Here is a 27,737-nt window from a genome sequence, read left to right on the forward strand (position 1 = left end):
AGAGGGGACTACAGAAGGCAGGAGGCAGGACTCGTCAGAAGCCATCTTAAAGGCTGGTTCTTACAGCACCACAGCTGGTCAACTCTGGACAGGGGTTAATTTATGTGGAACGCTAACTCTGAGTGGAGCGTGGTATAATCTTATTTCTGAGAATTGGGCAGGGGATGCAGAGTGGTTTTGGACAATACTGGGCCAGTTTTGTTCATGATCCTGCCAATCTTCTGAAGGACCAGAAGCACTGACCCCTGTATGGGGCAGTTCCTTCCTGGGGCAGAGGGAGGCCTACAGGCCAAACGGATTCCCCCTTGCCAATAATTTGCTATGTGGTTTTGGGGAATGGGATGGTCAGAATTCCAAGGTGACCCCCAAGATTTCTGCCCCCTGGAGTACATAACCTGTCTATTCCCTTCCCTTGAGTATGGGCAAGACCTCTAAATATGACAGATGTCACCCCCATGGTAAGGGCACATTGGGTAGCACAGGTGAAAGGATTTTGCAGATGTCATTAGGGTCCTGAATTAGTTGGTTTTTGAGTTAGTAAAAAGGGAGATTATCCTGGGTGGGCCAGGCTTAATCAGTTGAAGGTATGGATAAGAGGGTCTGGGACCTTCCTGATGAGAGTGATGCTCTCCTGTTGGCCCTGAAGAAGCAAGCTGCCATTGAGTTCTGCAGCTACCAGGACATGGATTTTGCCAACAACCATGTGAGCTTGGAAGAGGGCCCTGTGCCTCGGAGAGACTGCAGCCCTGGCTGACACCTTGATGACAGCCTTGGGAGCCCCTCATCAGAAGACCCAGCCAAGCTGTGTGTGGACTCCTGACCCATGGAAACTGTGGGACAGTAAGCCATGTTGTTTCAACCTGCTGTGTTTGTGGTAATTAGTTATGTAACATGGAACACGAATACAGGAAGGTCACTTGCCTCCTCTGGACCATCAGATTCCTCACCTGTTGGAGGAAAATTGCAGTGTTTGGATCGCCTCTAAAAGTGCCTCTGGAGTAACGATGGCAACAACGGGCCCATATAAAGTGGTTAACTCTGGGCCACTGTTGACCGTACTTCCCATGTATTATCTTATTCTTCATGACATCTTACGAAACCAATCCTATTTTCCCCATTTACAGAAGAGGAAGCTGAGGCACAGAGAGGTTAAGTGCCTTGAACTAGACAAACTCACCCACCTAGTACATACAGCTTGGCTGTCGTCTGAAATGTCACTGTTAGCTCTGCATTCCTTCATTTTAAGGTGACTTCTCTGAAAATACATACGAGTCATTAGTGTGAGAAGGGAATGTATGTATATACATATAGTGTACGTATATACTTTCTCGACTTACAATGGGGCTATGTCCCGATAAACCCATCGTAAATTGAAAATATTTTAAGTTGAAAATATCATAAGTTGAAAATGCATTTAATCCACCTAACCTACCAAACATCCTAGCTTAGCCCAGCCCACCTTAAACGTACTCAGAACACTCCTATTAGCCTACAGTTGGGCGAAATCATCTAACACAAAGTTTATTTTATAATAAAGTGTTGAATCTCTCATGTGATTTATTGATACTGTACTGAAAGTGAGAAACAGAATGGTTGTCAGTGTATCAGCCGTTCACCCTCATGAACACGTGGCTGACTGGGAACTGAGGTTCATTGCCGCTGCCCAGCATCAGGAGAGAAAACCTGACTGCATCTCGCCAGCCTGGAAAAAGATCCAAATTCAAAGTACGGTTTCTACTGAACACGTATTGCTTTTGCACCATCGCAGAGTGAAAAGATTGTAATTTGAACCATGGTTAAGTTGGGGACCATCTGTATATGTATATACCAGGACACAACCAGCCGAGCCCAGGATACTCCCACCCTGGGTGAGGGGCTCTTTGTGTACTTCCGGACCCCAGCCAGGGTTGGGAGGAGGATACTTAGAACCAGATGGCGGCTTGGGGATGAGCTTGGCAGAGTGAGGCCCACTTCAATGCCCTATAACCAGACTGAGTCCATAGAGAACTTGGTCACAAGGATCTGCCTTACCCCCTGCCCCCATCCCTGAACTTTACCTGCCCCTCCCATCCCCCTAGGAGGCGAACAGCCAGCCGTAACAGGTGTTTACCACTTAACCACAGAAATCATTATCGTAGCACCGCTGCCCGGCCTGCCTTTTGTCCCTTGGAGTCTGGAACAGAGCCAGGTCTGCCTGGGGGGGCCTTTTTGGGTGAATAGGGTCAGGGCTGACGTTGCAAAACTTCGTATATATCATCTTACTGGTTTCGTTCCCCTTAAAGCTAATTCCTCTCTCCCTTGCCATTTTCACGGTCTGTGCCCACAGCTGTCAGCATCTTCAGGGAGGAGGGGTATGAGAATTTTACCCACACTGGTTATATAATGACTTTCTACTTGAGGAAACAACTGAAAAAAACAGAACAGAGAGAGAAACCCAAAGGTCAATGCTCAAACCGGAAGATTAGCTTTTTCCCAGTGGGGTCTCAGGCAGCATGAGAGCTGGTAAATTGGGAGATTTTGGAACGGAGATTTTGACCTTATTCACAGTGAGAGTACACTATGTGCCCTACCTCATCCCCCCACCCCCCGCCCCTTGTAACACACACATTCTACCTACACGTAGCAGGGAATTAAGAGTATTAAGTAGAAAACTAAAAGAATCTCAAGAGCCCCAGACTTAGCATTAAAAGTATAGGGTTCAAATCAAGTGCTTGCCATCAACCTGCTCTCAGTTTCATGGACTTTCTCTCTCAGAGCCTCAGTTTCCCCATGTGTAAAATGAGGAAATATGGACCACAGTAATGACTCTCAACCCTGTGGGGTTCTGATCCTGAGAGCATGGAAGAGTTAAGATTATCTTTAAGGACCCCAACAGTTCTTCCAGCTATAAATGAAAACTCAATTCTTGGGCTTCCCTGGTGGCGCCGTGGTTGAGAGTCCGCCTGCCGATGCAGAGGATGGCGGTTCGTGCCCCGGTCCGGGAAGATCCCACATGCCGCGGACAGGCTGGTCCCGCGAGCCATGGCCGCTGAGCCTGCGCTCCGCAACGGGAGAGGCCACAACAGTGAGAGGCCCGCGTACCGCAACAAAACGAAACAAAACAAAACAAACTCAATTCTTGAGAGGAGAACAGTGCCATCTGCTGGTTTCACTTTGCACTTGGAAAATCCAAATACCTGCCAACGCAATGCCAAGCAATTTGGTATTTATTAAGTGCCGACTCTGTTCAAGGCGTTGTAATGCACCTCCTAAGACACACCAGAATGAGCTCCTTTCCATATGAAGGTCACAGTCTAGAGGGGACAATTGACACATATATAAAGCCCTTTGATCCAAGGTGGGCAGTATATGGTCCCAGTGGGATCCTATGGGAAAAAGAGGTGGAAAGCCTGGGGCCAGGGCCAGCTTCGTGGGCTTGTGACCTTGAAAGTCACACAAGGTTCTGTGCTTAGCAGGGCCCTGCCTTGATTTCATGCTCTGCTATCGCGGTCTTGAAATTCTTAATAATTTTTGAACAAGGGGCCATATATTTTCATTTTGCCCTGGGTCCTACAAACTATGTAGCCAGTCTTGCCTTGTGGAAATCTTGAAGAAGTTACTCTGTGAGCTGAGTTTGGAGAACAGGGCAGCAGTGGAGTAGAGGAAGAAACCTATTCTACCAAAGGGAAGGGGAGAGAGAGGGGCGTTTGATGTTAGATGGATTCAGTCTCGCGGCAGGGAAGACGTCCAAGGACAGTCCAGCAGCCGGAACTCAGAAGACAGGCCAGGGTTGGAGCCCTGAGGCCACAGACTTTCAGGTGGGTGCGTAGGTGGAACCAAGGGTCCTGGGGTGCCCTGAGGGGAGTGCAAAAAAAGACAGAGCTGCATGGCTGGGCCTGGGCTTTTAGGTCAACCTAGGTCCTTGGCTTCTAGGACTCCTGCCTTGTGGAGTGGTAGAAGAAGTTCTTGAGGGCAGGGCTGGAAAGGCCCTTGAGCCCTAACTCCCCGTGTGATGTGCTATGAAACTCCTCTTAGCCTCTTTACAAGTGGCTTCCTGCTTCAACATCTTCACGGGGCAGTGAGCTCAAACTCTCCTCGGGCAGGCACTCATGTCGAGGACATTTCCTATCAATTTGCTCTCTGCGTTCCTCAGCCAGGATCCACTCTCAGGGGCCATGCCAGGCTTTGAACAAGCTTCTCTTTTCCCATCATTGTGGGTTTCGGCTTGCTGATGGTAGAGGACAGAACTTAGCCAAGACTTTGGGGAGCCTAAGAGCAAAGCCCATTTCGCCCCCTTGGGAAATGTCAGCTTCTTCTTTTTCACGGGGGTTTCCATGTTCTAGGGGAAGAGTGTCACAGGAAATGAACTTAGAGTTCAAAGGAAGACCCAGAGGGGTGAGAGCTCTCAACCCACATTTCAGACCAGTTCTCCCCATTCAGCACCCCCAGGGGCTGGTACAAGTAGCTGGCACCTCTGAGATCTGCCTCATTGTTCCAAAAGCCCGAGCCAGGACCCTCCCTGTAGAGCGTGGACTTGGCAGAGGGTGGGAAGGCTGCGCAGGGATGAATTTTGATTTGGTCCCTGGGCTCCAAGCAAAGAAGCTACTTTCTTGGCTGGCTTATCGCCCAGTCGATCCCAGGAGTTCTGCCTGGAGTTGTCTTCGGAAAGTTTTGTTTTGTGTCCTGTGGTTGCCCCTGGGCCTGGGGTGCAACTTTGCTTGAGGTGGAGGGATCGTTAGTAGGGTAACTTATCCCCAGAGGCAACAGGTGGTCCCCAGGGCAGGGACAGGGACTCAGGGACGCTGGCTGCTTCTGAACCCCCATTCCTCCTCCAGAAAGGGTCACAAATGTAAGCTACCTTCTCCATCGCACGTGTGGTCCTTTCCTCTGTGTGTATGGGGGGCGAAGTACACTGGGGCACCTCCCTCTGTGTGGAGGTGGGTCATACAGATAAGACTCTGCCTTGGATAGGACAGCAGAGCAATCTCTGACCCTCAGGACTGCATTTTACTGGGCCTGTGAGAGAAATGCCTGGGTAGACAGTTTAGATGGCAAGACCTGACCACCACACCAGGGACCTAACCAGCCACCAAAGTTGTGGACCAGAGACCAAACAGCCCGCATGGGTACTGTGCCTGGCTCCAGCCATAGGAAGAATAAGGAGGGTTAGGGCTTTGTATCGCAGGCTGAAACCCAGTGCTCCAGGGCGGGGCCCCACGCTCCAGAAGGGACTCAGTGCTCTGAGTGGGATCCAGTGTTCCACGTAAGACCTGGTACATCAGGGCAAGCCGGCCATGCCTCAGGAGCCCACTGCCCCTTGCCCGGATGTGTGAAACTATGGATTTCCTCTTCTAGGGGAGACACAGCTGCCGGGAGGGGAAATGCTCCAGGCTTGGAATTTCACACACTTTTCAGAGTGTGTGGAACTGTATGCAAGACACATAGAGAGATGGAGAAAGACAAAGATGGAGGGATAGGGATGCACAAATAAGAGAGATTTACAAAGTTACTGAGGGAGGGAGAGTGTGTGATTGATTTAGAGAGTGAACCAGAAACAAAGACAGGGAAGCCACACTCCTGACTGGACACAAAAGGAGCGTCACTCAGGTCGTGTCTTCCTAGCTGGAAAAGGATGAGTGAGTGACCCGTGTTAGACCCACAGGGACGGGTTTCTAGGGCGAGAGGCTTCTGCTGCTCGGGCTGCAACCTTCAATTCCGCAGCACAGGGGCAGAGGGCAGGGCCCAGGACCCAGAAAACCGGCCGGGGATCAGGCCCAGCGTCCAGGCTGCACCTACTACGTCTGGATGAAGAGGTGGAAGTTGGTGCGTGTAAATTCGTGATGGATGCTCTCCAGGAGCGCATCAGCATCAGCGGCGGGCGCAGAGGCACCCGGAGGCCCGGACCGCACGCTGTACTCCGGGGTGTAGGTGAAGGAGAAGGCGCTGGGGTAGAAGAGGCCGTCGGCACGCACGAGGCTCACGGGCACTGTGATGGGTGTGCGCAGCCAGCGCCAGTCGCTGCCGAAGGCGGCTATGTCTGGTACCACGCACACTAGGGACCGCGGGCTCCTGGGCGTGGGGCATCGAGGTCAGGGCTGCAGTGATAGTGATGACATGCATCCCCCCACCCCTAACCTGCTTCGTTCCCTGGGACCCATGGGAGTCCCCCCTCCTCATACCTGTACATGGTTTCGGCCTCCACTTCCCCGAACCAAACCTTGAGCCCCGCGTGGAGGTTTTCACCGTGGAGCTCCAGTGTTGCCACATCGCCCCCGCCACTCAGCTGGGGGAGGGTGAGACCAGGGGGTGTAGGAGAAGCGGTGGCCGAGAGCCCGCAGCCCTCCCTCACCTGCACTCCCACCCTCCAGCGCAGTCAGTATCCACGCCCGCCAGCGACCCCCAGCGCCCGATTCACCTCGAGGGTGCTGATGAGGGGCACCGGAGTGACAGGCTCCCGGGTACACGCCAGGCTGGTGCTGAAGGAGAATTCCACTGACTCGGTGCCGATGATGGTCCAGCAAGAGCTGTCGTTGAGCACCGCCTTGTTCGCCTCCTTGGGGCAGGGGGAGGCCTGGGGGGAGATCCGAGGGGATGGGGCAGAAGCCGCGGATGGTGGCTGTCAGCGTGTCCACCCAGCGCAGTGCAGAGGCTTCCGCGTTCCTAGCGTTCCGGTCCTCGGCTCTGCGGTTTACCTGCCGTGTGAGCTTGGACAAAACGCTTAAGTTCTCTCTTTAGAGTTAAATCAGCTCGCTGGACTAGCTGGTTTCTAAAGGTGTATTTTCTTAGAATTCTAGAATTCCATGTTTTTAAACATTGTGCAATTCTGTGCCCTAACATTCCAAAATTTAAAAATTCTTTGGGAGGGATTATTGCTCAATAATAATGTTATTTTCTACATGTTATGGTTTTCTCTCTTATGATAATATAATAGTTTATTTATATTTATAGTAATATATTATTACTATGATAATAATAGTAATTTTCCACAATTCTGTCTTAACATTCTATGATTCTAATAGTCTTTGCTCAATAATACTCAATACTATTACTTATTATTATTTTAATTTACATTCTACAAGTTTACATCACAACATTCTATGACTTTAATATCCTTTGGGAAGGAGTATTGCTCAACACCATTATCACTATTTTGTCTACATTCTCTGATTCTGACCCGATAGTCTACGATTCTAACGTTCCACGGGAGGCAGTATTGCTCAGTAAGTAGCAGCCGTGATGCTGATGGTGACCTTACGTTCTACGTTCTCTGCATTCTGACTTTCTGGGACGCCTTGGTGCTGATATTCTCTGCTTCTCACCTGAAACTGCACCACCTTCTCTGTGGCGAGACATAAGTAGGTGCCACCCCCTCCTGGAGGACCACCTGGGAACTGGAATGCACACTTGTGCAGCTGGGAGATGGGCTCATCCACGTCGAGGAGCGCACACTGTTTAGCTACTTTGCGGATGATCTACAGCAAAAGGGTGGGAGGAAGCGTGGCGGCAAGTTGCCTGGGTGCCCACAGGCTTCCCTTCTCTCTTTCTTCGATAGCCAGGCAGGACACTGGCATATTCCCCCCACGCCAGCCCACAAAGCACTGAGTATCCCAAGTGAGGATCGGTGTCATCATGCTTTGGGCTCTCACTCTCCAGCACTGCACTTGTGGGTCACACCTTCTGTGTGGATCTGGGGGGACCCCTCCAGCTGTGCCCTTCCTTCCCATACCATTGGAGGTAGCGTGATGCCCGTGACTGTGCAGATCAGCTGCACCAGGGAGCCGTAGTGGACATAGCCCTCTCGAGGCGGGAAGTCTCCCTGGGAACAGTGTTCATCAGCTGGGAGTAAAAAGACGGAGGGAAGGAAGGAGGGTTTCAGGGGTTCCAAGCTTCTGCCGCAAATCCCACCCTTCTTGCCTCTAGCTCCACCTCACATTGCACATGGGTCTTATGGGCAAGGTTGGCACACAGGAAGGCAGCTAAGGCTGAAGATTCTCAGCCTGGAGATGTCATTTGTGGTCATCCTTGCGAATGTCTGCCCCCTGGGGTGGGGGCTGAGTTGAGGGAAGGGGCTGGACACTGGAGTCTGAATAGCTTGGATCAGTCACCAACTCACTGGGACCTTTGGCAAGTCTTTTTGTGTTTCTGAGCCTCTGTTCCATGGGGCAAATTTTACTTTCCTTGAGGAGTTGTGAAGATTTAAAAAGGGAATGCATGTGAAGTGCCCAGCCCCAGGCCTGCTGGTGGGATTACCCAGGTGGAGAGTGAAGGCAGCCCACTGGCGTGCACTGGCCACGAAGTCCCCATCCTCCACAGAGAGGTAGCGCGTGGAGACCGTCTGGGAGCGCAGGCGGTTGAAGAGGGAGACCTTTGAGCCCGAGGATATGCACACTGTGAGGGGAGGTGGAATCAGTGCCCCTGCCTGGCTTGGTCCCTTGGACTTGCCAGGTAAGTTCCCATCCTCTGTCCCCTGAGCCAGTCTGGCTCAAATTCCCAGACACACTGAGCATTCATATGTCACCGCTATTTATCTAGCACCTGCTGTAATCCTGCTTCTGTACCTTTGTCTGGTTCTTTTTGCTGCCTGGGCATCCTTCAGTTCAAAAAACAGAATTTTATCAAGTAGTTACTAAGTGCCTACTTGGTGGCTGGCACTGTGCTGGGTACTGGGTGCCAAAGGGTGAATTAGACCCAGTTTTGCTCTAGAGGAGTTCACAGTCTCAGAGAGGAGACAGGGAATAAATATAAAATTTCCATATGATATAGTGAGGGCTGGCTGGGTTAAGGAGGGCTTCCTGGAGGAGGTTATACTCTCAGCTGGGAAGCATGAAGTAGGTAGGAGTTGCTCAGGGGGCTGCATAAGCAAAGGCTGCGTGGTGTGAAACAGCAGTACATTTCTAGGGCTTGACATTGATCTCGTCCAGCCTTTTAACACAGGCTCAGAGCAGCCACTTTGTTTTCTAATTGGATTTTGACCACCTGGGGAGAAAGCACTGGGTCATCGCCCTCTCTCCCCTCACAGTGCTAGGCATACCGTTGGTGCGCAATGTATACTTAACCCAAGTTCCTGTCCATTGCATAATGATGCTAGCTAACGCTTATTGTGTTTCAGGTACTGTTTTAAATGCTTAAAATGTGTTAGCTCTTTTGCTTCTCTTAACAACCCTCAGAGGCAGATAATATTATCTCTACTCAAGAGAACAACTCCCTCTAGATCACACAGCTAGCCAGTGGCAGAGCCAGGATTGAAACCCAGGCCGCCCGGCTTCAGAATCTGCGCTCGAAACCATCACACTGTACCACTTTACCCCTCCCTGGCCCTTTCCTGACACCAAGGGCCAGCCAGAGCACTGCCTGGATCTGAGGCATTCTTCAAGGTTTTTAACAGACAGTAAGGTGGAGGGGTGGGAGCTGGGCTTCACAGTCGCATTGACTCAAGTTCAAACCCTGGGTGGGCCATTTTCTAGCTGGGAAAACTTAGGCAAGTCACCTGAAGGTGACAGGCCCAAATATTTCTTTTCCTCCTTCCTTCCTTCCTTCCTCCCTCCCTCCCTCTCTCTCTCTCTTTCTTTCTTTCTTCCTTTCTTTTCTGGCCACGCTGCATGGCATGTGGGATCTTAGTTCCCTGACCAGGGATTGTACCCGCGTGCCCTGCAGTGGAAGCGCTGAGTTTTAACCACTGGACCGTCAGGGAAGTCCCAGGCCCAGATATTTCTTAAATGAATGCATGAATGTTCCAAACCTCATTTTCCTCATGGACGACTCACCTTACAAGGATAAGCATCAAACAGGGTGATGTATGTATATACCTGCCAAGAAAGTCCCCCGTCCCCTACTCCTCCCTTCCATCTTCCAGCGAGGGTAGCAGTGATGTTGTCATTGTCATTCAGGCTTTGTTTCCTCGTATTTTCAAAACCATCAGCCCTGGGATTTGTCACTTGGCATCCAGGGCAGTACTTATCTCAAACTGATCAGCTGTGTGTGTCTCTCTCCTCTGCTAGACTGTCCATTCCTCCAGAACAGATACTTGCATATACATCAGGCACTGGATAAATATTTTTAACTGAATTTCCCCTGCCCTTTCATTATCACTTTTTTTTTTTTTTTTTTGCAGTACGCGGGCCTCTCACTGTTGCGGCCTCTCCCGTTGCGGAGCACAGGCTCCGGACGCGCAGGCCCAGCGGCCATGGCTCACGGGCCCAGCCGCTCCGCGGCATGTGGGATCTTCCCGGACCGGGGCACGAACCCGTGTGCCCTGCATCGGCAGGCGGACTCTCAACCACTGCGCCACCACGGAAGCCCTCATTATCACTTTTAATCTGTCTTTGGCTCAGCACCTGCCGGCCATTTTGGGGACTCCCCAACCTCAAGTCGGCCTCTGTCCCCTTCCCTCTACTCTTGCCTCTCCAACTTTTCCCATTCCCCGACCTAAGCCACACCTACTTACCCAGACCCCGCCCCCTTCCGGCTCAAACTCCACCTCTCCCACTCTGACCCCACCCCTACAATCCAGGCATCTCCCCCTCCCCCCTCCCAAACCTAGCAGCTTCCAGACCAGGGGCACCTCCCCGCCCCGCCCAGCGGCCAGGCTCCACCCCGCTCACGGTCGGTGTTTTTCAGCGACTGCTTCTTCTGCGAGGGCTTGGAGATGACCTTGATGAGGCGGCTGTGGAAAGTGCCCAGCTCTCGCCCCCCTCGGAGCACTAGCCGCAGCACCAGCCGGAAGTGCTTCCTCTTGTCTGCGTCCGAGATGTACAGGGTCTTGGCGCAACCGAATTCCTACAGGGTTGGCGGAGATGGGGTCGTCTCAACCCAGCCCTCAGTCCCTGGATGAACTGACTTTCCCCAGTTATCTGACGTCCGCCCCGTCGGACGTGACATGAAGCTGCACGTCCAAGCTCTTGGGCTCACCCTCAAGGCAGAACCCCGGTCTCTCGGCATCCTCACCTATCTTTTGGCTTCTGCAGGGGAGTAAAGGAGCCCCCCTGCACCAAAGAGAGAGGCAAGGATGGGAGCAAGAATCGAACCCCCTTCCCATGCGCTCTCACCCTGGAGTCCGGCTGCTCTTCGAAATTCAACTTCTGCGTCTCGGCAGCGCTGCCGGACGCGCCGTCCAGTCCCATGTAACCGCAGACGATGGGCCCGGTCTCCCCTGCCTGGTGGGCTGGAAAGGGACGCGAGCGGGCTCTGGAAGGACTCAAGTGTCAGGCAAGCTTAGTTCTCGCCGCCAGAGGGCGCGTTGAGACTGCGACTGAGAACCGTCCCGCTCCCGAGCCCTACTGAGGGTCCCTTTACAGAGGGTGGCGCCCGGCATCCCTGGAGTCCGCCCTCACCTTGGCCCTGCACTGGCTTCACCCTCCATCCGGGACCTGCGAGGTAGACACAGGGCGGGGGGCAGAAGAACCTGCGGAGACATGTAAGCGCTGGACTCGTGTATCCATCTCCACTTGACTGTCCTGTAGGCGTCTCAAAGGTAGCAAAGACCAGACAGAATCCTTGATTCCCCCCCCCATCTTTCTCACCGCTCTCCCCAGGCTTCTCCATGACTGTGAACCCCATGAACACCCGAATCTTTCTTTCTTTCACATTCCTCATTCAATCCATCCGTAAGTCCTATCCACTCCCTTTAAAACATATCCAGAATCCACTGACTTCTCACCACCTCCACCTTAGTCCCTACTGCCATGGCTTTTTGCCTGGACCTCTGGCATCAGCCTTCCAACTGGTCTCTCTGCTTCCACTCCTACCCGCTTCAACCTGTTTTTCACACAGCAGCCAGAATGTGTTTTAAAAAAAATTCTTTTAGACTATGTTACTCATCTTCTTAAAATCCTCCAGCGGTTTAAATTCAAAGTCCTCACATGATCCAGCCCCTGCTTGCCTCTCCAACTTTACTTCCTGCAATGCCCACCTCTTTCTCTAATCCCAGCCACTCTGACTTCTTTTGTCCTGGAACAGGCCAAGCTAGTACTGTGTCAAGGTCTTTGTGTTTTCTGTTCCTTCTAATTGGAACCCGCTTCCCCGTGATCTTCTCATGTCTGGCTCCATTTTCACATTCAAGTCTTAGTTCAGATGTCACCTCCTTAAAGGGTCTTTCTACCACCTTGACCTTGCTAGCTAAAGTACATCCCCACTCCTCAGTTTCTATCACCTTTCCTGGTTCTATTTCCCTTCTAGCTCTCACCACAATCTGGAAGCCTCTTGTTTACCGATTTGCGAGGAGTTTATTGTCTGTCTCTCCCACACGACAGTGAAGATGCCAGGAGTGCAGGGACCATAGCTGTCTTGTTCAACTGTATGCCCGGTGCCCAGCAGTGCCAGAGAGCCTGACACATGATAAGCACTCAGTAGGTAGTTGTGGAATGAAAGAATGAATGAATGGGTGAATGAGGGAGTGAATGGGGACTAGAGATTCACAGGGAGGTTCTGCTATAAACCGAAGTCAGGGCTGATGGTGGCTGAAGGAAAAGGCCCCTGATTGGCCAATAGCTGAGCCCTGAGTCCTCTCCAGGTTCTAAAAGACACTAAAAAGGGAGGGGCACACAGGGCAGAAGGTCGGGTCACAGGGAACTTGGAGGGCCACTGAGGGACCTACCGCTTCTCATTTCCATATGATTTCTGGGCCACCTTGGCGTGCAGGATCCGCACCGTCTGCTCGCACTGTTGCTGTAGGCACTGGCGCACACCTTCCCTCAGGACCGCGGCGGGCTCTGGGGATGACCTGGGAGTGGGGACAGAGCGGCCGCCCGCAGCAGGGAGCGTCAAGGGGCGAGGTGGCATAGCGCGCCCGAAGGGGGCAGGTGGAATGCAATGAATGGGAGGAAGGGACCGTTCTAGGTCTGCCCCCTCGGGGTCAAAGAGAAGAAGCCTTAGGCAAGGGAGGGGACTTGGGTGCAAGCTGTGGGCTAAATATTTGGGTTGCGAGGTGCTCACTGAGGTCTGCCTGGAGCCCACCCGGGACCACCCAGGCGCCATTCCGCAGGTCTGGCTCCACTCCCATTGCAGCCTGGAGCACTGGGGAGAGGCCCCAGAGCCACAAAGGCCCCGCTTGTGCCAGTCTTGTGATGGAGGCAGAGTTTGTGAGGGCGCCTGGCTTCCCTGCACCCTAGGGGGACCCACCCCGGTGCAGTCTTGATGGGGGGGAGCTTTGCTGGACCCCTGGATCAGAGTGCTCTCTTGCCTACCTGCGGATGCCTGGGAAAATGGACGGGCCCCCAAACTGTGTGCCCAGGATCCTGGGGGAATATTTTCGTCTTTTCCAGGTTAAAGCAACACTCTCAGCCCCCTTTCTCCCAAGAGAAGGTGCCTGTTGCTGTCTTAGCTTTCCTTCTCCTGATTACAGGGCCTCCATCGGCCCTGTGGAGTGGGCCAGTTAGAGCCTAGGGGCCTGGTGGCGTCTCCGCCTGGGAGTTTTGATGGGTGAGGGTGATGGGCCCAAGACCTAAGTAATTGCAGAGACCGTGGAAAGGCGTCGGTGATGGCGGAATTTGAGGGACTACCAGGTGGGGCCTGGGAAGAGCAATGAACCCTGAGGCTACCCTCTTCGCAGGATCAGAGTGCGGGACCCTCTCCCCACCCCTGGAGGGGACGGCGGGGGATAAGAGCCGGGCCGCGCCCTCGGAAGCGGAGCCAAGCAGCCGGCGGCCGAGCCAGGCCCCGCTCCGCCCCTTGGGGCTCTCCCCGGGGAAGGGCCTCGGAGGCTTCCAACGCATTCCAGCTGCGGAGAGCGTAGCCGCCCAGCCTCCAACCGTAGCCCGATTCCGGCCCCGCAGCTGGCGTCTGCGGCTCCAGGGGTGGCGGGAGCATGGGGCGCCGCGCTGGCCCCGCCCCAGCCCTCGGAGGAAGGGGAGTCGCTCCCTACCAGTGGGAGGGGTCGCGGCCCGCGTTCCCCTCCCCACCCGCCAGCCCCCGGGTTAAATGCGGCCGCCGCCTCCGCTCGCTCCAGCTGCCTGGCCGTCCGCACCTCGGGCACGCTTCCTGCGCCGTTACCTGGTCCAACTGCCCGGGAGGCTCCGCCCGTCGGCTCCGCTCCGCGGCCGCGCCTCCGAGCTGTCCGGCAGGCTTAGGTGAGTCAGAGGGCCTGGGTGCGCTGAGGGGTCTGCGGGGAGCAGGCATCCAGCCAGACCAGGCGACCATATTTAAGCGCGGCTGCACCGCCTACGATGCCCCCGTCCGACCTGCTGTGCCCTTCCCCACCTATGTAGGGTCCTTTACAAATTGAGGCCCCACCAGCACGGCCGCCAAAATGGAGAGGGGGGGACTTTTTCCCTGACCTCCTCCCTCCAGGAACCTCCTCCCCCGGCTCCCCCCGCCCCCCGCCGCTCCCCGGAATGTCCTCAAAGTGTTTATTCTTCAGCCAACTCTTGAGGAATTATTCGCAGACCTCTCCTCCCTCAAGAGTCCACTTTCCCCACCCTAAGGGCATTTCTTCTTAAAGCTACGATTAACCGCCTCAGAGGCGCTCCGGGTTCTAGTGTCAGCTTTGTCACCTTGCCACGTTGCTGTGTGACCTAGGCAAGACATTACCCTCTCTGGTCCTGCTTTCTTCCTCTGTAGAATGAGGGGTTGGAAAGGTGATGAACTTTGAGGCAAGGACTATTTCGACTTTCTAGGATTGGGTGGAGGTGGGGTGCCAGGCGAGATGTTGGCTCAGGCCAAGAGCAAGATAAGGGGAAACTTAATCAAGGTTTGGGGGCTCAGGCTTCTGCAGGTAGGAACGGATGGGAGGCAGCGAAGGCCCCTGTGCCTTTACCCTCATACTCCGCAAGGGTGCTCGCCTGCCTAGACTGTGGCCCAAGCTGGAGAAGGCATTCCACACCCTCCCACCTCCAGCTGGCACATCTGGCTTAGTCACCCTCCCACGATGGGTCCTGCCAGAGGGATTTTTGTTCCTCTACCAGGCCTGAAAGGCTAAGACGGTGAGGATCCAGGATGGGAAGGGCGCCTGTCGCTCCCTCCAGGCACCCGACCTTGCTCAGAATAGGACCATTCACGGAATTGGGGAGGGGGCGGGGCTGCGGTTGGATTAGGGTCAGCTGGCCCCCTCTGCCAAGAAACAGAAACAGAAAAATGGCTAACACAGCTTCAGCAGGGGGTGCGGGGGTGGGAGGGGGGTAGGGACCCCAGGGAGCGAATGGAAGGAAAAGAGGTGACGCCTAGGGGCCAGGTTGCCAGACAGCTCAGAAGGGAGAAGGGAAGCCAGGAGTCCTAGGTTCCTTTGCAGCTCGGCGGGACACCTTCTTGGGCCTCACTTTTCCCATCTGTATAATGGGAGTCCTTCATGACTCTCAAGGGGCGTCGCCAAGGGCCGCGGGAGAGTGAGCGCTCACCTGCCCCCACAGGGTCCATGGCTGCGCTCCGAGGCCCGGGCCGGCTCGCGTCCGGGGCCCGTCCAATGCCACTGTCCCCGGAACCCTGCGCACTTCTGATCTTTGGCCCTAGTGCCGGATATATTCTGCCCGGGCCTTATCTCCAAGGCCCTGGGGCTCCCAGCCCCCTATTTGCTTTGGGCAGGGGCACCTGCTGGGCAGATGTGGGCTTCCCACGGCCACCTAGCCAACACAGCCAGACGCGCGAAGGCGCCCTCTGGCGGCCTCTCCTGAGAGCTGGCGGGAAGGGGCGGCGCCAAGTCGCGACTTCATTTGCATGGAGGGTTTAGGCCAACGCGATGCAGGCCTGCATTGGGGCGGTGCCTGTTTGGCTGTGGGGTGGGTTGGGGGGGTGGGCGGGAGGACAGTCACACAGAGGCGCCTTGTGTGCAGAGAGGAGGGGGTGCGGTGGGGAATCGTTTCCCTCTGCAAAGGTTCACGCGGGCTGGTTCTCGGAACCCCGCAGGCGTAGGATTATATCCTGGTGCAGCCACTTTCTTGCCGCGCGACTTTGGGTACTAGCGCTGAAGTTTTCTGAGCCTGTTTCCTCATCTGTGCAATGGGGACAACAACAGCCTTAGACCCATAGAATTGTCGAGAGGGTTCAATGAATGCCACGATGCATGAAAAACGTTTAACATCGTGGCTGGCATTAAGGAAAGGCTTTTCCTTTTTATTTTATTTTATTTTTAATATTTATTTATATATTTAGCTGTACCGGGTCTTAGTTGTGGCATTCAGGATCTAGTTCCCTGACAAGGGATCAGACCCAGGCCCCCTGAATTGGGAGCTTGGAGTCTTACCCACTGGACCACCAGGGAAGTCCAAGGCTTTTCCTTTTTAAATTCTGTATTTTTTTTTTTTTTTGTATGTGTTGGGTCTTAATTTCTGCGCGAGGGCTTTCTCCAGTTGTGGCGAGCAGGGGCCACTCTTCATCGCGGTGCGCGGGCCTCTCACTGTCCCGGCCTCTCGTTGCGGAGCACAGGCTCCAGACGCGCAGGCTCAGTAGTTGTGGCTCACGGGCCCAGTTGCTCCGCGGCATGTGGGATCCTCCCAGACCAGGGCTCGAACCCGTGTCCCCTGCATCGGCAGGCAGATTCTCAACCACTGTGCCACCAGGGAAGCCCTAAATTCTGTATCTTTTTAATCTACTTTCTATGTATTTACTATTCTGCAGTTCTGCAAAGCAGAATTCCTTGTGTTTCCAGCAATCTCACCGTGATGAAATTTTTTTATTACGAAAAATTTCAACATACACAAAACTAGAGAGATTAGTAAAATAAACCCATGACCCTCCTTCCCCTCAAAATGCCCATCACCTAGAATAAGAACTCTGCAAATTCTACTGCTTTGCTATTTCCCTTCCTCCCTTCAGGCTCTGATACCCCTGTTCTCTGTTCCCCGAGGGCGATGAGGGGGCGTCTATGCTCGCAGCTGCCCATGTTCCTGCTCCTTCTCCAGCCCTGGGAAACCCAGCTCCAGTTCGCAGGTGAGCCAGAGCCCAGCCCTCAGAAGCAGGGGGAGGGGAGCAAAAGCAGGTTCTCCATCTGCAGCCAACTGCCTGCTGGGGAGAGCAAAACAAGAGCTTTGGAACCATAGGGCTTGGGTTCGAGTTCACAGCTTCAACTCTCTGGGCCTCAGTTTTCCCATCTGTAGGATGTGGCTTGGAGGTACCCAAGTTGGCCTCATGAAGAACTGTCCAGTTGGTGTTTAATTTTTTTAAGTTAATTGAAAAAAATCAGGAGATTTCACATAAAAACCCTAATTTCGGGCTTCTCTTGAAAAGATCCAAGATCTGCCAACATGGGGTTGGCAGATCTCACGGCTGCAAGGCAACATTTGTCTGGAGCTGCCCACTTTATGAGCTATAGAGGCTCTCTGGGTCCTCCGTCCTAACCCATCCCATTCACTCATTTATTTATATTGCCTGCCTAACTCCTGTAGGCATTTGAGTTTGCGACGTCCCCTCGCCCTCCTCCCAAGTGGATAACACCTCCTCAGTATAGCCCTCAGAGCTGTAGGATAGAGATTTGGTGCAGTCTCCCAGTCCAGGCCCTCCTCAAATGCTGCGTGAGTGGATGGAGCTAACCTGCATTTGCTAGGTTAAGACTGTGCTGGGCGCTGTTACACCGTGAGAGCACCATTCCGCCCTGGGTTTCTGTGGGGTTCTCCCGGGAGGTGAGGCTTGGCTAACCTAGGAAAGTCCTCCCTGATCTCCTCGCAGGTCCCAGGTGCCGTACTGGGCCCCTGGATTTGGTGTTCGTGATTGACAGCTCGCGCAGTGTGCGCCCCTTCGAGTTCCAGACGATGCGGCAGTTCCTGGTGAGCCTCCTCCGCAGCTTGGACGTGGGGCCCAACGCCACGCGCGTCGGCGTGATCCAGTATTCAAGTCAAGTGCAGAGCGTCTTCCCGCTCGGAACCTTCTCACGCCGCGAGGATATGGAGCGCGCCATCCGCACTCTAGTGCCACTGGCGCAGGGCACCATGACCGGGCTGGCAATCCAGTACGCCATGAACGTGGCCTTCAGTGTGGCCGAGGGCGCGCGCCCGCCAGAGGCGCGCGTGCCGCGCGTCGCTGTAATCGTGACGGACGGGCGGCCCCAGGATCGCGTGGCCGAAGTGGCGGCGCAGGCGCGCGCCCGCGGCATCGAGATCTACGCCGTGGGGGTTCAGCGCGCTGACGTGGCCTCCCTGCGCGCCATGGCGTCCCCCCCGCTGGACGAGCACGTCTTCCTCGTCGAGTCCTTCGACCGTATCCAGGAATTTGGCCTTCAGTTCCAGCGCCGGCTGTGTCGTGAGTGAGGGGAGCGCTGGAGCGAGACCCGAACTCTCCAACCGTTCCGATTCTCATTCCCACCACAGTGAATCCTATCCCCCTCCCGGCTGGCCCCGCCCACGCCATCTTTAGCCCCTCCCAACAGGCCGTGGAGTTGCCCTGGCCTACCGCGGGTTGTGTGGAATTCCAGCTCTGCTCATTTTTGCTCAAGGCTTCGCCCACAAGGAGCAACGTTTAGCGTGCCCGCGTACCTTGATGAGCTGTTGTGGTTTACCACAGGCTTAATGTCTAACTCCAAAACCGCCTCTCTACACAAGAAGCATCACCCCTCAAGGCTGAGAGCCATCGCCCACTCGGGCGTCAAGCCCCGCCCACTTGGGGATGACCCCTCCCCCTCTCGTTTTAGCTCCTCCCATAATGCTGCAAGATCTGTTCTCGTCACACCTTGAGTTAATGCCGCTTACCTTGACTTAGCATCTCTCTTCTTCCTCTGCTTTACACCGTGTAGTCCTCCCTTATCCCACTGACACCTCTGGCCCCGTGCTCCTGTCTTCCCAGCCTATTCACAGGGGCCACTGAGGACCTATACTTTCCCTAAGACCTTCCACCTGTATTGGCCCCTCTCAACCAAGTCATATTCCATCTAAAGACATCCTTGAGCATGGGGTCTGCTCTGACCGCATTCAGCTCTCTCTTCTTGGAGGGTTCTCCCCATCTGTCCCCTGCTGATTCTACTCTTGTATGTCCTCAGGAAAGGACCTGTGTGCTGAGGGGGGACACGGCTGCCAGCACCAATGTGTCAGCTCCCCCGGCACGTTCCACTGTGCCTGCAACCCCGGCTACCGGCTAGCAGCAGATGACAAGAGCTGTTTGGGTGAGAGCTACCCCCACCCTCCAGTCTCACTGCTCCTGAGCCTTCTGTGGCTCCCCATTGGCCTAGCATCAGTACAATGAGTCTGGAAGGACCTTTGGAGGTCAAAGTCCAGCTCCCTCACTTTACAAGTCTAGGAAAGGGAAGGTGTCGCTTGGGGTCATTTAAGTCCTTGGTGGGACCAGGGCTAGAAATCTTGACCTCTGTACAGCTAATACAGTTAAGTGTATTTTCTATAGCCTTGTCTCCCCCCTCTTTCAGGCTCATCTCCTACCTGGCTTCAAAACAGCTCCCAAACTTGTGTAATTTCACAGGCATATCCTTACTGTTTCTGTTACTTGACAGAGTTGGGGTCTCCATACATCTCCTACATTCCCCACCCCCATATACGCTGCTCATTCCTGCTTCTGCACCTCAGTTCTTTCCGGGCTGCTCACCTGGGCTGCTCTTGCCACTCCTCTTTGCAGCTGCAGATCTCTCAAGGCCTGGTTCTTCATTTTTGCTTTCTGAAAAGCTATGACACACAATGCCTTGCTTATACAGTTAGGATTTTTCCCCCTGTGTATATATGTCCAATCCTTTGATCATAACGGCAGCTGCCATTTACTGTATGCCAGGTTAGCATCAGACATTAAGCTAGGAGCGTTACATGCATCATCTCTCAAGCTCACCACATTCTGGAAAAAGAGGTCCTGTGTTTCCAATAACCCAGATGTCAGCTGGGGCCTTCTTGTTTCTGGGGCTTAGAAAAGGCTGGCGTGAAGGCCCATTTGATGACCTGTGAACATTCAAAACCCTTCCCAAGATCTCCAGGAATTCCCCAAGTGCTTACATTCTGTGGTCACCTCTAGCTCTGAGCTTCTGCTGAATTCAATTTATGGGTCCTTGCGCAGTTTCTCAATCCACACACGCTGTTCTTGTCCTGTGAATGTAAATCAGCCTCTTCCTTGGTTGACACACTTGTGCACACAAGGGCATGTATATGTTAAGTCGTGCATACATCTATTTTACTAAAGATGGGGGGTGGACAGAGGTGTGACTTACATCTAAGTGAAGTCAAATATACACACAGAAAAAGAAACACCCATTATTTATAATTGAATATTAGGCACCCTTGATCCCGAAAGTCCTCAGTCACCCCTCTATAGGGGATTTTCCATTGGCAAACTCAACCCACAGTAAATCATCTCCACACCATCTCTCTTGTCCTTTTTTTCCTCTCTCCACTCCCCATCTCTTTTCTAGGAACCCCACATTCTCACACTTTTATGCAGGGCATCTCACCTCTCTCCAGCCCCTATTCCCCAGCTCAGCTCTAGGCCATATTTGCACATCGAAACCATGAAGATACTCAGCGGGGCAATAGTTCACCCTCCTCAGAAGGCAGTTGTAAATAACAACTGTTCTCTTCCATTATATCCCCATTTTGCAGATGGGGAAATAGAGGCTCAGACAGGTAAAGTGGCAGAGCCTCACTAACTCTGGTCCTCCTCTGTGAGTTAGTGAACATTTTGAGGGCAGGGGTCCTGTCTTCTACAACTGTGGATTCCCATTCTTATGCCTGGCTCAGTCATGGGCCCACTGGGATACATCTGGAGCTTGAATTGGGAGGGCCGCTTGGCTCAGTAGGAAGGGGGCCTTTGCTTGGAGGAATTACAGAAGGCTGGGTACCACCCCAGACGTATTAAGTCAGGATTTTGGGGGGTTGGGGTCCAGGCATAGGTATTTTAAAAAAGCTCCCCAAGTGGTTGTGCTGTCAGGGCTGACAAGGGCAGCCCCAGGGCATAGCCTGACCTCACCTCTTCCTCAGCCCTCGACCTGTGCACTGAAGGGACCCATGGCTGTGAGCATCACTGCGTCAGCTCCCCGGGCTTCTATTTCTGTCGCTGCCGAGCTGGCTTTGTACTCCAGCAGGACCAGAGGAGCTGCAGGGGTGAGCGAACCCCCCAATTAGCACCTGGACCAAGGTCTCTGATGGCTCCGGTCAGAAGTGACATCTTGCTGTCTCTTCCTTCCCACCAGCCGTTGACCACTGCAGCTTTGGGAACCACAGCTGCCAGCATGAGTGTGTTAGCACGTTTGGTGGGCCACGGTGCCGCTGCAGAGGGGGCTACAACTTGCTGCCCGACGGCAGGAGCTGTCAGGGTGAGGAGGGGTCTCCTGCATTTGTGCAGAGCGACGAGGGATCTTAGCTGGTGGAGTCCACCCTGACTCGTTCTGTCTTGTCTCTCCTTTAAGCCCAGGACCTTTGCAATGGCGTAGACCATGGGTGCGAGTTCCAGTGCGTGAGTGAGGGCTTCTCCTACCGCTGCCTGTGCCCTGAGCGGTGGCAGCTCCAGGCAGATGGCAAGAGCTGCAGCCGTGAGTTATGGGTGGGAGGGGGTTCTGTCTGCCTCTGACCCACTGCCCACGTTCTGAGTATCCTTGACTCTGTCCTGTCCTTGCTGTGGCCCAAGAATGTGGTATGAGTGTGTGTGTGTGCGCTGGTGGTGGCCGAGTTGGAGGGTGTGCCATGCCCCGCCTCCATGTCTTTCCCCTCAATCTTCTACCCTGCTGCCAAGGCTAACTTCAAAAATACATATTTGATCACATTTCTCCCTTGCTCGAAAGCCTTCTGTGGCTCACCAGTGCTTACAAAATAAAGATCAAATGCCTTACCCCTGAGGTTTTCAAATGGTGGGTGTAACCACAGTGGATACACAAATGGTGGGTGTAACCACAGTGGATAACAAAATCAAATTAGTGGGTTAAAAACTAGAAACTTTTTTTAAAAAGAGAGAGAGAAAATAGAGTTTACTGCATGGATGTAGAAAGAGTAAGTATTGTTTCACGAAACTTAATTTTAATTATATGTGAGTATAAGTGCATCATGATGTATTGTTACATTATTATTATTAATTATTATTTTTTTTACTGTGGGTTGTGGTCAAATTTTTGAAACCACCGCCTTAGGTCATTATAATCTAGCTTGAGCCAACCCCATCAGCCTGTCTCCTGACAAACTTGAACATTTGAGCCATACTGGCCTGCCCATTCCCAAACGTGTCCAGGGCTCCCAGCTTCCATGCCTCCACACACATTGCCCCCAACATCTAGAATGTCCCTTCATGCCTTGGAGAACTCCTACTCATCCCTGAAGATCAAATCACGTGTCACCACCTCCATGCAGCCTTCCTCACTAACTCCAGGAAGAATGAATTACCCCTACCTTGCTCCCTGCAAGCCCCTCTATTCAAGCACTTTCCTTGATGGTAGCAAATGGCATGCCTCACTGCTCTGCTCTATCCTGATATCCTATGGGTCAGGATTATGTTTCATTTATTGGCAAACCTCCTTCAGGGCCTAGCAAGGTCCCTGTCTCAGAACAGGGGAGGCGATCTTGTAGAGTGATTAGGAGCTTGGGTTTTGGGGTCAGACAGACCTGGCTTCAAATCCTGGCTCAGCCACTACTAGTGGTGGAATCCAGAGCAAATAAATGACTTTATCCTTCAGAATCTCAGATTCTTAGAAAATGGGGATAATACCCAAGGTTATTGGGAGAATTGAGAAAAAATATATAAAGCACCTAGCCCAGTGCCTGGTACATGGTAAGCTGTCAAATAGTAATGTTTCTGTTTTTATTAATTATTGTTAGTAGTGGTAAAGTTTAGAATTCTGTCTGATACATAGTAGATGATCAATAAATGGTAGCTACTGTGATGATGGTGATTAAAAAGATGCTTTTAGCAGGCTTGTGGTAAGCGCTTAATAAATGGCAAAGATTATAATGATGCCACTGATGATAATAATAATTATTATTAGTTAGCACAGTGCCTGGCATAGGGAGGACTTCACACATAGTATCTGTTATATAATAAATGTTTGCGAGTGAATGAATGAGCAGGTGGCTGCTGCCAGCCAAGGATCTGATCCCTTAATCCCAGCTCTTCTGCTCTGGTGGGTGTAGGGTGCCAGGAAGGCCACGTGGACCTGGTTCTGCTCGTCGATGGCTCCAAGAGCGTGCGTCCGCAGAACTTCGAGCTGGTGAAGCGCTTCGTGAACCAGATCGTGGACTTCCTGGACGTGTCCCCAGAAGGCACGCGCGTGGGGCTGGTGCAGTTCTCCAGCCGCGTGCGCACCGAGTTCCCACTGGGCCGCTACGGCACGGCGGCCGAGGTGAAGCAGGCGGTCCTGGCTGTGGAGTATATGGAGCGCGGCACCATGACCGGGCTTGCGCTGCGCCACATGGTGGAGCACAGCTTTTCAGAGGCGCAGGGCGCGCGGCCCCGGGCGCTCAACGTGCCCCGCGTGGGCCTGGTCTTCACCGACGGCCGCTCCCAGGATGACGTTTCGGTGTGGGCGGCGCGCGCCAAGGAGGAAGGTGGGCTTGGCGCGGGCCGCGCTGGCCTGAGGTTGGGTTGGATGCGGGGAGGCGGCTTTCCTGAGGCCTAGGGTGCCCCCTGAGTCCCTCGACGCTACAGGCATCGTCATGTACGCCGTGGGCGTAGGCAAGGCGGTGGAGGACGAGCTGCGAGAGATCGCCTCGGAGCCAGCGGAGCTGCACGTGTCCTACTCCCCCGACTTCAGCACCATGACGCACCTGCTGGAGAACCTCAAAGGCAGCATCTGCCCGGGTGAGCACATTGGTCTCGGGACCCCTCCCCTTCTCTCACTGCCTACCCTCCGAGATCTCCCGGTCCTATTCGTTCCCGCCCCCTTCGTTGAGTGACAGCCAGGGGATGGGCTCGCTGGACCGAGCCTCTTTACTCAAAGTGTGGTCCGTGGACCGGCGGCAGGGCTGTCACCTAGTGGTTTGTTAAAACTACAGCATTTCCAGCGCTCTCCAGACCTACCGAATACAGTTTTCCACTTTGACGAGACCCTCAGGGGATTAGCATTATGTTAAAGTGTAAGAAGCCCTGGACTAAACCACCTGTTCCCCAAATTAGTGGGCGTTCCGAATAATTTGGGGGAAATTTTTTCAAAGGCACGCCCAACTCAGCATTGGTGAGGGGAGCCACATCATAAGCCCTTTACCTTGTTGGAATTCAACTTTACAGACCTGGCAAAGTGGCAGGACTGGGTGTGTTCCAGGTACACAAAGATGTGTATTAAGTATATATATTTAATATATATTTATTTCCTTGATTTCCCCATCTGCAAAGTTAGGAGCCTTTCTGGAACTGTTATCAATACCATTGATAAACATGACATACAGACTAAGATATAACTTTTAAATCATAACAGCAACTCTGTATTGAAGGCCAAGTGCCAGGCATTGTTCTGTAATATTAAAAACGGCACACGTTTACAGAATTCAGTGAATCTAAGATGCCATCCCTTGTGAGATTCGTTATTTTCTATACTGCTAAGAAAAAAAGGATGCCAAATTTAATTGTAAGGCAACTATTTGGATTTCAGAGATGTTGAAATGTATGAGGAAATAGACTTGGATCAGTGGGTCTTTTAAAAAAATATTTATTTATTTTATTTTTTATTTTTGGCTGCGTGGGGCTCATGGGATCTTTTGTTGCAGTGCACAGGCTCTGTAGTTGTGGGACACGGGCTTATTCCCCCCCCTGCCCTGCGACATGTGGGATCTTAGTTCCCCCACCAGGGATCTAACCCCATGTCCCCTGCGTTGGAAGGGGGATTCTTAACCACTGGACCACCAGGGATCTAACCCCATGTCCCCTGCGTTGGAAGGGGGATTCTTAACCACTGAACCACCAGGGAAGTCCCCTGGATCAGTGGTTCTTAGACATTGGTGTGCATCGGACTCACCTGGAAGGTTTGTTAAAACACAAATTGTTGGCTCCAACCCCAGAGTTTCTGACTCAGTAGGCCTGGGGTGGAATCTGATCATTTGCATTTCTAATAACTTCCTAGGCGTTGCTGATGCTGCCGGTTCAGGGACCACACCTGGAGAACAATTGGCCTAGTTGAAATACCCTATAAAGTGTTTCCTTGCGTCAGGAAATGCTCTAGATCTGCACCCTCCAATAAGGTAGCCACTAGCTACATACGCCCATTTAAATTAAATTACATTAAATTAAATAATTTAGTTCCTCAGGTGCACTAGCCACATTTCAAGTGTTGAATAACCACCTGTGTCTTGTAGCTACCACACTGGACAAGGCAGATACAGAACATTTCCTTCACTACATAAAGTTTCATTTGGACAGTGCTGCTGTGGACTCTTGCTACTCAAAGTGTGGTCCACAGACCAGCAGCAGCAGCATCACTTGGGAGTTTATTAGAGATGCAGTGTCTCAGCCCCTTCCCTGTTAAGAACAAGAATCTATATTTTAACAAGATCTGGTGATTCCAATGAGCATCAAGGCTTGAGAAACCTTCTAAGATGTGTACACACATACACACACGAAAATCACTGAATGCTGAGCACCGCCGGACGAAAAGTGTTCTCATTGTATCCATTTTTACAGGTAAGGAAACAAAGGCTTAGAAAGGTTGAGGGGGTTTTCCAATATCTCACAGCTACCTAGCTGGTACTCATCCCAGGTCTGTCCGAATCCCAAACCCGAACACTCAGCCAGGCCGGGTGGAGGGATATCGGAGAGCCTCAGCCAGGGCCGGTTGGTCCTCCTCCAGCTTCTCACTCCCCCACTCTCTGTGCCCGGCTGCCAGAGGAGGGCATCAGCGCGGGGACAGAGCTTCGGAGCCCCTGCGAGTGCGAAAGTCTTGTGGAGTTCCAGGGCCGCACGCTGGGGGCGCTCGAGAGTCTGTCGCAGAACCATATCCTTTGGGTCCAGGGGCGCGGGCTGGAGGGGAGAAGGGACCCCCGCGAGCCCCAGCGGCTTCCTTAACCGCTCACTGGCCCAGCTGACGGCGCGCCTGGAGGATGTGGAGAACCAACTGGCCACCCAGAAGTGAGGGCCGCGGGTGGCCCGGACCCGGGCAAGGGGGGCGGCCCCGCGGACTGGGCCCCCTCGTGCGCCTTCCGGGCGCTGGGGCCGGGCAGAAGCTGGGTCCCCCAGGCTTGGGCTGTCGGGGAGGAGGCGCTGGCGGGCTCCCAGCGCTGCGCTCGAGCTGGCCTCGCCTGGACCAGAAGCCGGACTGCGGGGGATCGTGGGAGGGGATGTGGGGGACGCGTGCTGCGCTCAGTTCTTTGTAGGATTTCTTTTTTTGTTTTCTTTTTCTTACAAAAAAAAGAAAAAAGAACAAAAAATCTGGTTTCCACGGGGTCGGTGTGCGTGTCTTGCTGTGCCGCCAGGCGGAGGGGAGGCCAGACGGAGCGCGCTCCGGCGGCGCCCGGGCGGCGTCTCCTCGGAGAAAGGCGCATTGTGCGGGGGTCGGGCCGGGGGGCAGGGGACCGGGAGCTGCTTCCCCCCGCTTGTTTATTCAGCTGAGAACAGATGGCTCCTTATGCGGGCTGCGGGAAGGGAGGGGGCTCCACGGGTACCCTGGGGGTCTGGGCAAGTCTGCGCCCCTCCATCCCCCAGCGGATCGGACACCTCGCTCTCTGGCCGTGCCTATCTCCTGGTGTCCCCGAGTCTGGCTCAAAAACTGTTCGAACTGGGCGGGGCGGGGGCGGAGGTGTTGGCGAGAAGCGGGAGGCAGTAATCGAATCCCCTAAAGGGACGGGAGCGGGGAGGATAGGTGAGTTTCGCCTGGATTTTATCTCCCTGCCCTAGATAGGAAAAGGAGGGGGTGTCAGCCAGGACCTCTGGCCCAGAGTAGCCTTCCCAGCCTGTGTTTTACCTCCAAAAAAACAAAATAAAAACGAACCCTCTTTAGGTAAAGAGCACAAACCGGTACAATTTCCCAAGTGCAGAGATGAAAATGCTTCCAGTCCTAGAGTGATTATGGGCAAATTACTCTGGGTTTGTTTCCTTATGTGTAAAATGGGGATTGAAATCGTTATGCCCAAGGGTGATGGTGAGAATGGAGGAAATTATTCTAAGGCATCTGACCTTGTGCCTGGTACTACGTATTAGGCTCTCAGATGGCAGCTTTTACTATTAATAGCTAACATGTTTAGTCTTGGGCATTATTCAAAGTGATTTGCAGGTATTTTCATTTTATCCTCACAACCTTGTGAGGTAGGAATTATTGCCTTTATCATTCCCTTTTACAGACAAGGAAACTGAGTCAAAGAGAGGTTAAGTTTCCCAGAGTCACATGACAAGCAAGAAGATGAACCAGGGCTTCCCTGGTAGCGCAATGGTTAGGAATCCGCCTGCCAATGCAGGGGACATGGGTTCGAGCCCTGGTCTGGGAAAATCCCACGTGCCGCGGAGCAACTAAGCCCGTGCGCCACAACTAGTGAGCCTGTGCTCTAGAGCCATGAGCCACAACTGATGAGCCCGTGTGCCACAACTGCTGAAGCCCGTGCGCCTAGAGCCTGTGCTCCGCAACAAGACAAGCCACTGCAACGAGAAGCCCGTGCACCACAATTAAGAGTAGCCCCCGCTCGCCGCTCGCGCAGCAACAAAGACCCAACGCAGCCATAAACAAATAAATAAAACAAATAAAAATGATTAAAAAAAAAAGAAGCTGAACCCGTGTGTTTTCATTTCCTGTGGCTGCTGTAACATCACCACAAATTTAGTGGCTTAAAAAACACACAAATAGTTTTTGACGTTAGCAGTCTCAAAGGGGCTGGCAAGGCTGCATTCCTTCTGGAAACAATTGTTTCCTTGCCCTTTCCAGCTTCTAGAGACTACCCGAATTCCTCTCATCACCTCAACCTCTGCTTCGGGCATCATACCGCCTTCTCTGACTCTGACCTTCCTGTCTCTGTTGC

The 27,737-nt window shown here is 53.3% G+C and overlaps 2 protein-coding genes across 4 annotated transcripts; one reads left to right on the forward strand and one right to left on the reverse strand.

Moving 5' to 3' along the window:
* Positions 1–5,920: 5,920 nt before the first annotated feature.
* RBPJL (recombination signal binding protein for immunoglobulin kappa J region like) lies at positions 5,921–15,324 on the reverse strand. The gene is made up of 12 exons (XM_029219953.1): positions 15,306–15,324; positions 13,966–14,074; positions 12,572–12,697; positions 11,310–11,380; positions 11,025–11,140; positions 10,581–10,755; positions 8,230–8,367; positions 7,706–7,815; positions 7,299–7,451; positions 6,395–6,550; positions 6,159–6,262; positions 5,921–6,074 (listed from the first exon to the last, which is right to left on the reverse strand). Exons 1-12 carry the CDS (start codon positions 15,322–15,324, stop codon positions 6,032–6,034), a joined length of 1,320 nt encoding a protein of 439 aa, XP_029075786.1. The 3' UTR covers positions 5,921–6,031.
* Positions 13,846–26,155, forward strand: MATN4 (matrilin 4). 3 transcript variants are annotated; one of them, XM_029222354.1, is made up of 11 exons: positions 13,846–14,042; positions 16,751–16,833; positions 17,569–18,138; positions 18,872–18,994; positions 20,802–20,924; positions 21,014–21,136; positions 21,230–21,352; positions 22,938–23,351; positions 23,452–23,604; positions 25,619–25,726; positions 25,806–26,131. In XM_029222354.1, the coding sequence occupies exons 1-11, from the start codon at positions 13,894–13,896 to the stop codon at positions 25,862–25,864; spliced, it is 2,028 nt and encodes a 675-aa protein (XP_029078187.1). In that variant the 5' UTR covers positions 13,846–13,893; the 3' UTR covers positions 25,865–26,131. The 3 variants fall into 3 exon arrangements, with proteins under 3 accessions (XP_029078187.1, XP_029078189.1, XP_029078188.1); XM_029222355.1 differs by lacking the exon at positions 18,872–18,994 and having other exon boundaries at positions 13,928–14,042; positions 16,720–16,833; positions 25,806–26,155; XM_029222356.1 differs by lacking the exons at positions 18,872–18,994; positions 20,802–20,924 and having other exon boundaries at positions 13,898–14,042; positions 16,720–16,833; positions 25,806–26,151.
* Positions 26,156–27,737: the final 1,582 nt, after the last annotated feature.

The sequence above is a fragment of the Monodon monoceros genome, unplaced genomic scaffold (assembly GCF_005190385.1).
Source record: "Monodon monoceros isolate NGI ecotype Baffin Bay Population unplaced genomic scaffold, NGI_Narwhal_1 Super_Scaffold_13, whole genome shotgun sequence".
Lineage (NCBI taxonomy): Eukaryota > Metazoa > Chordata > Mammalia > Artiodactyla > Monodontidae > Monodon > Monodon monoceros.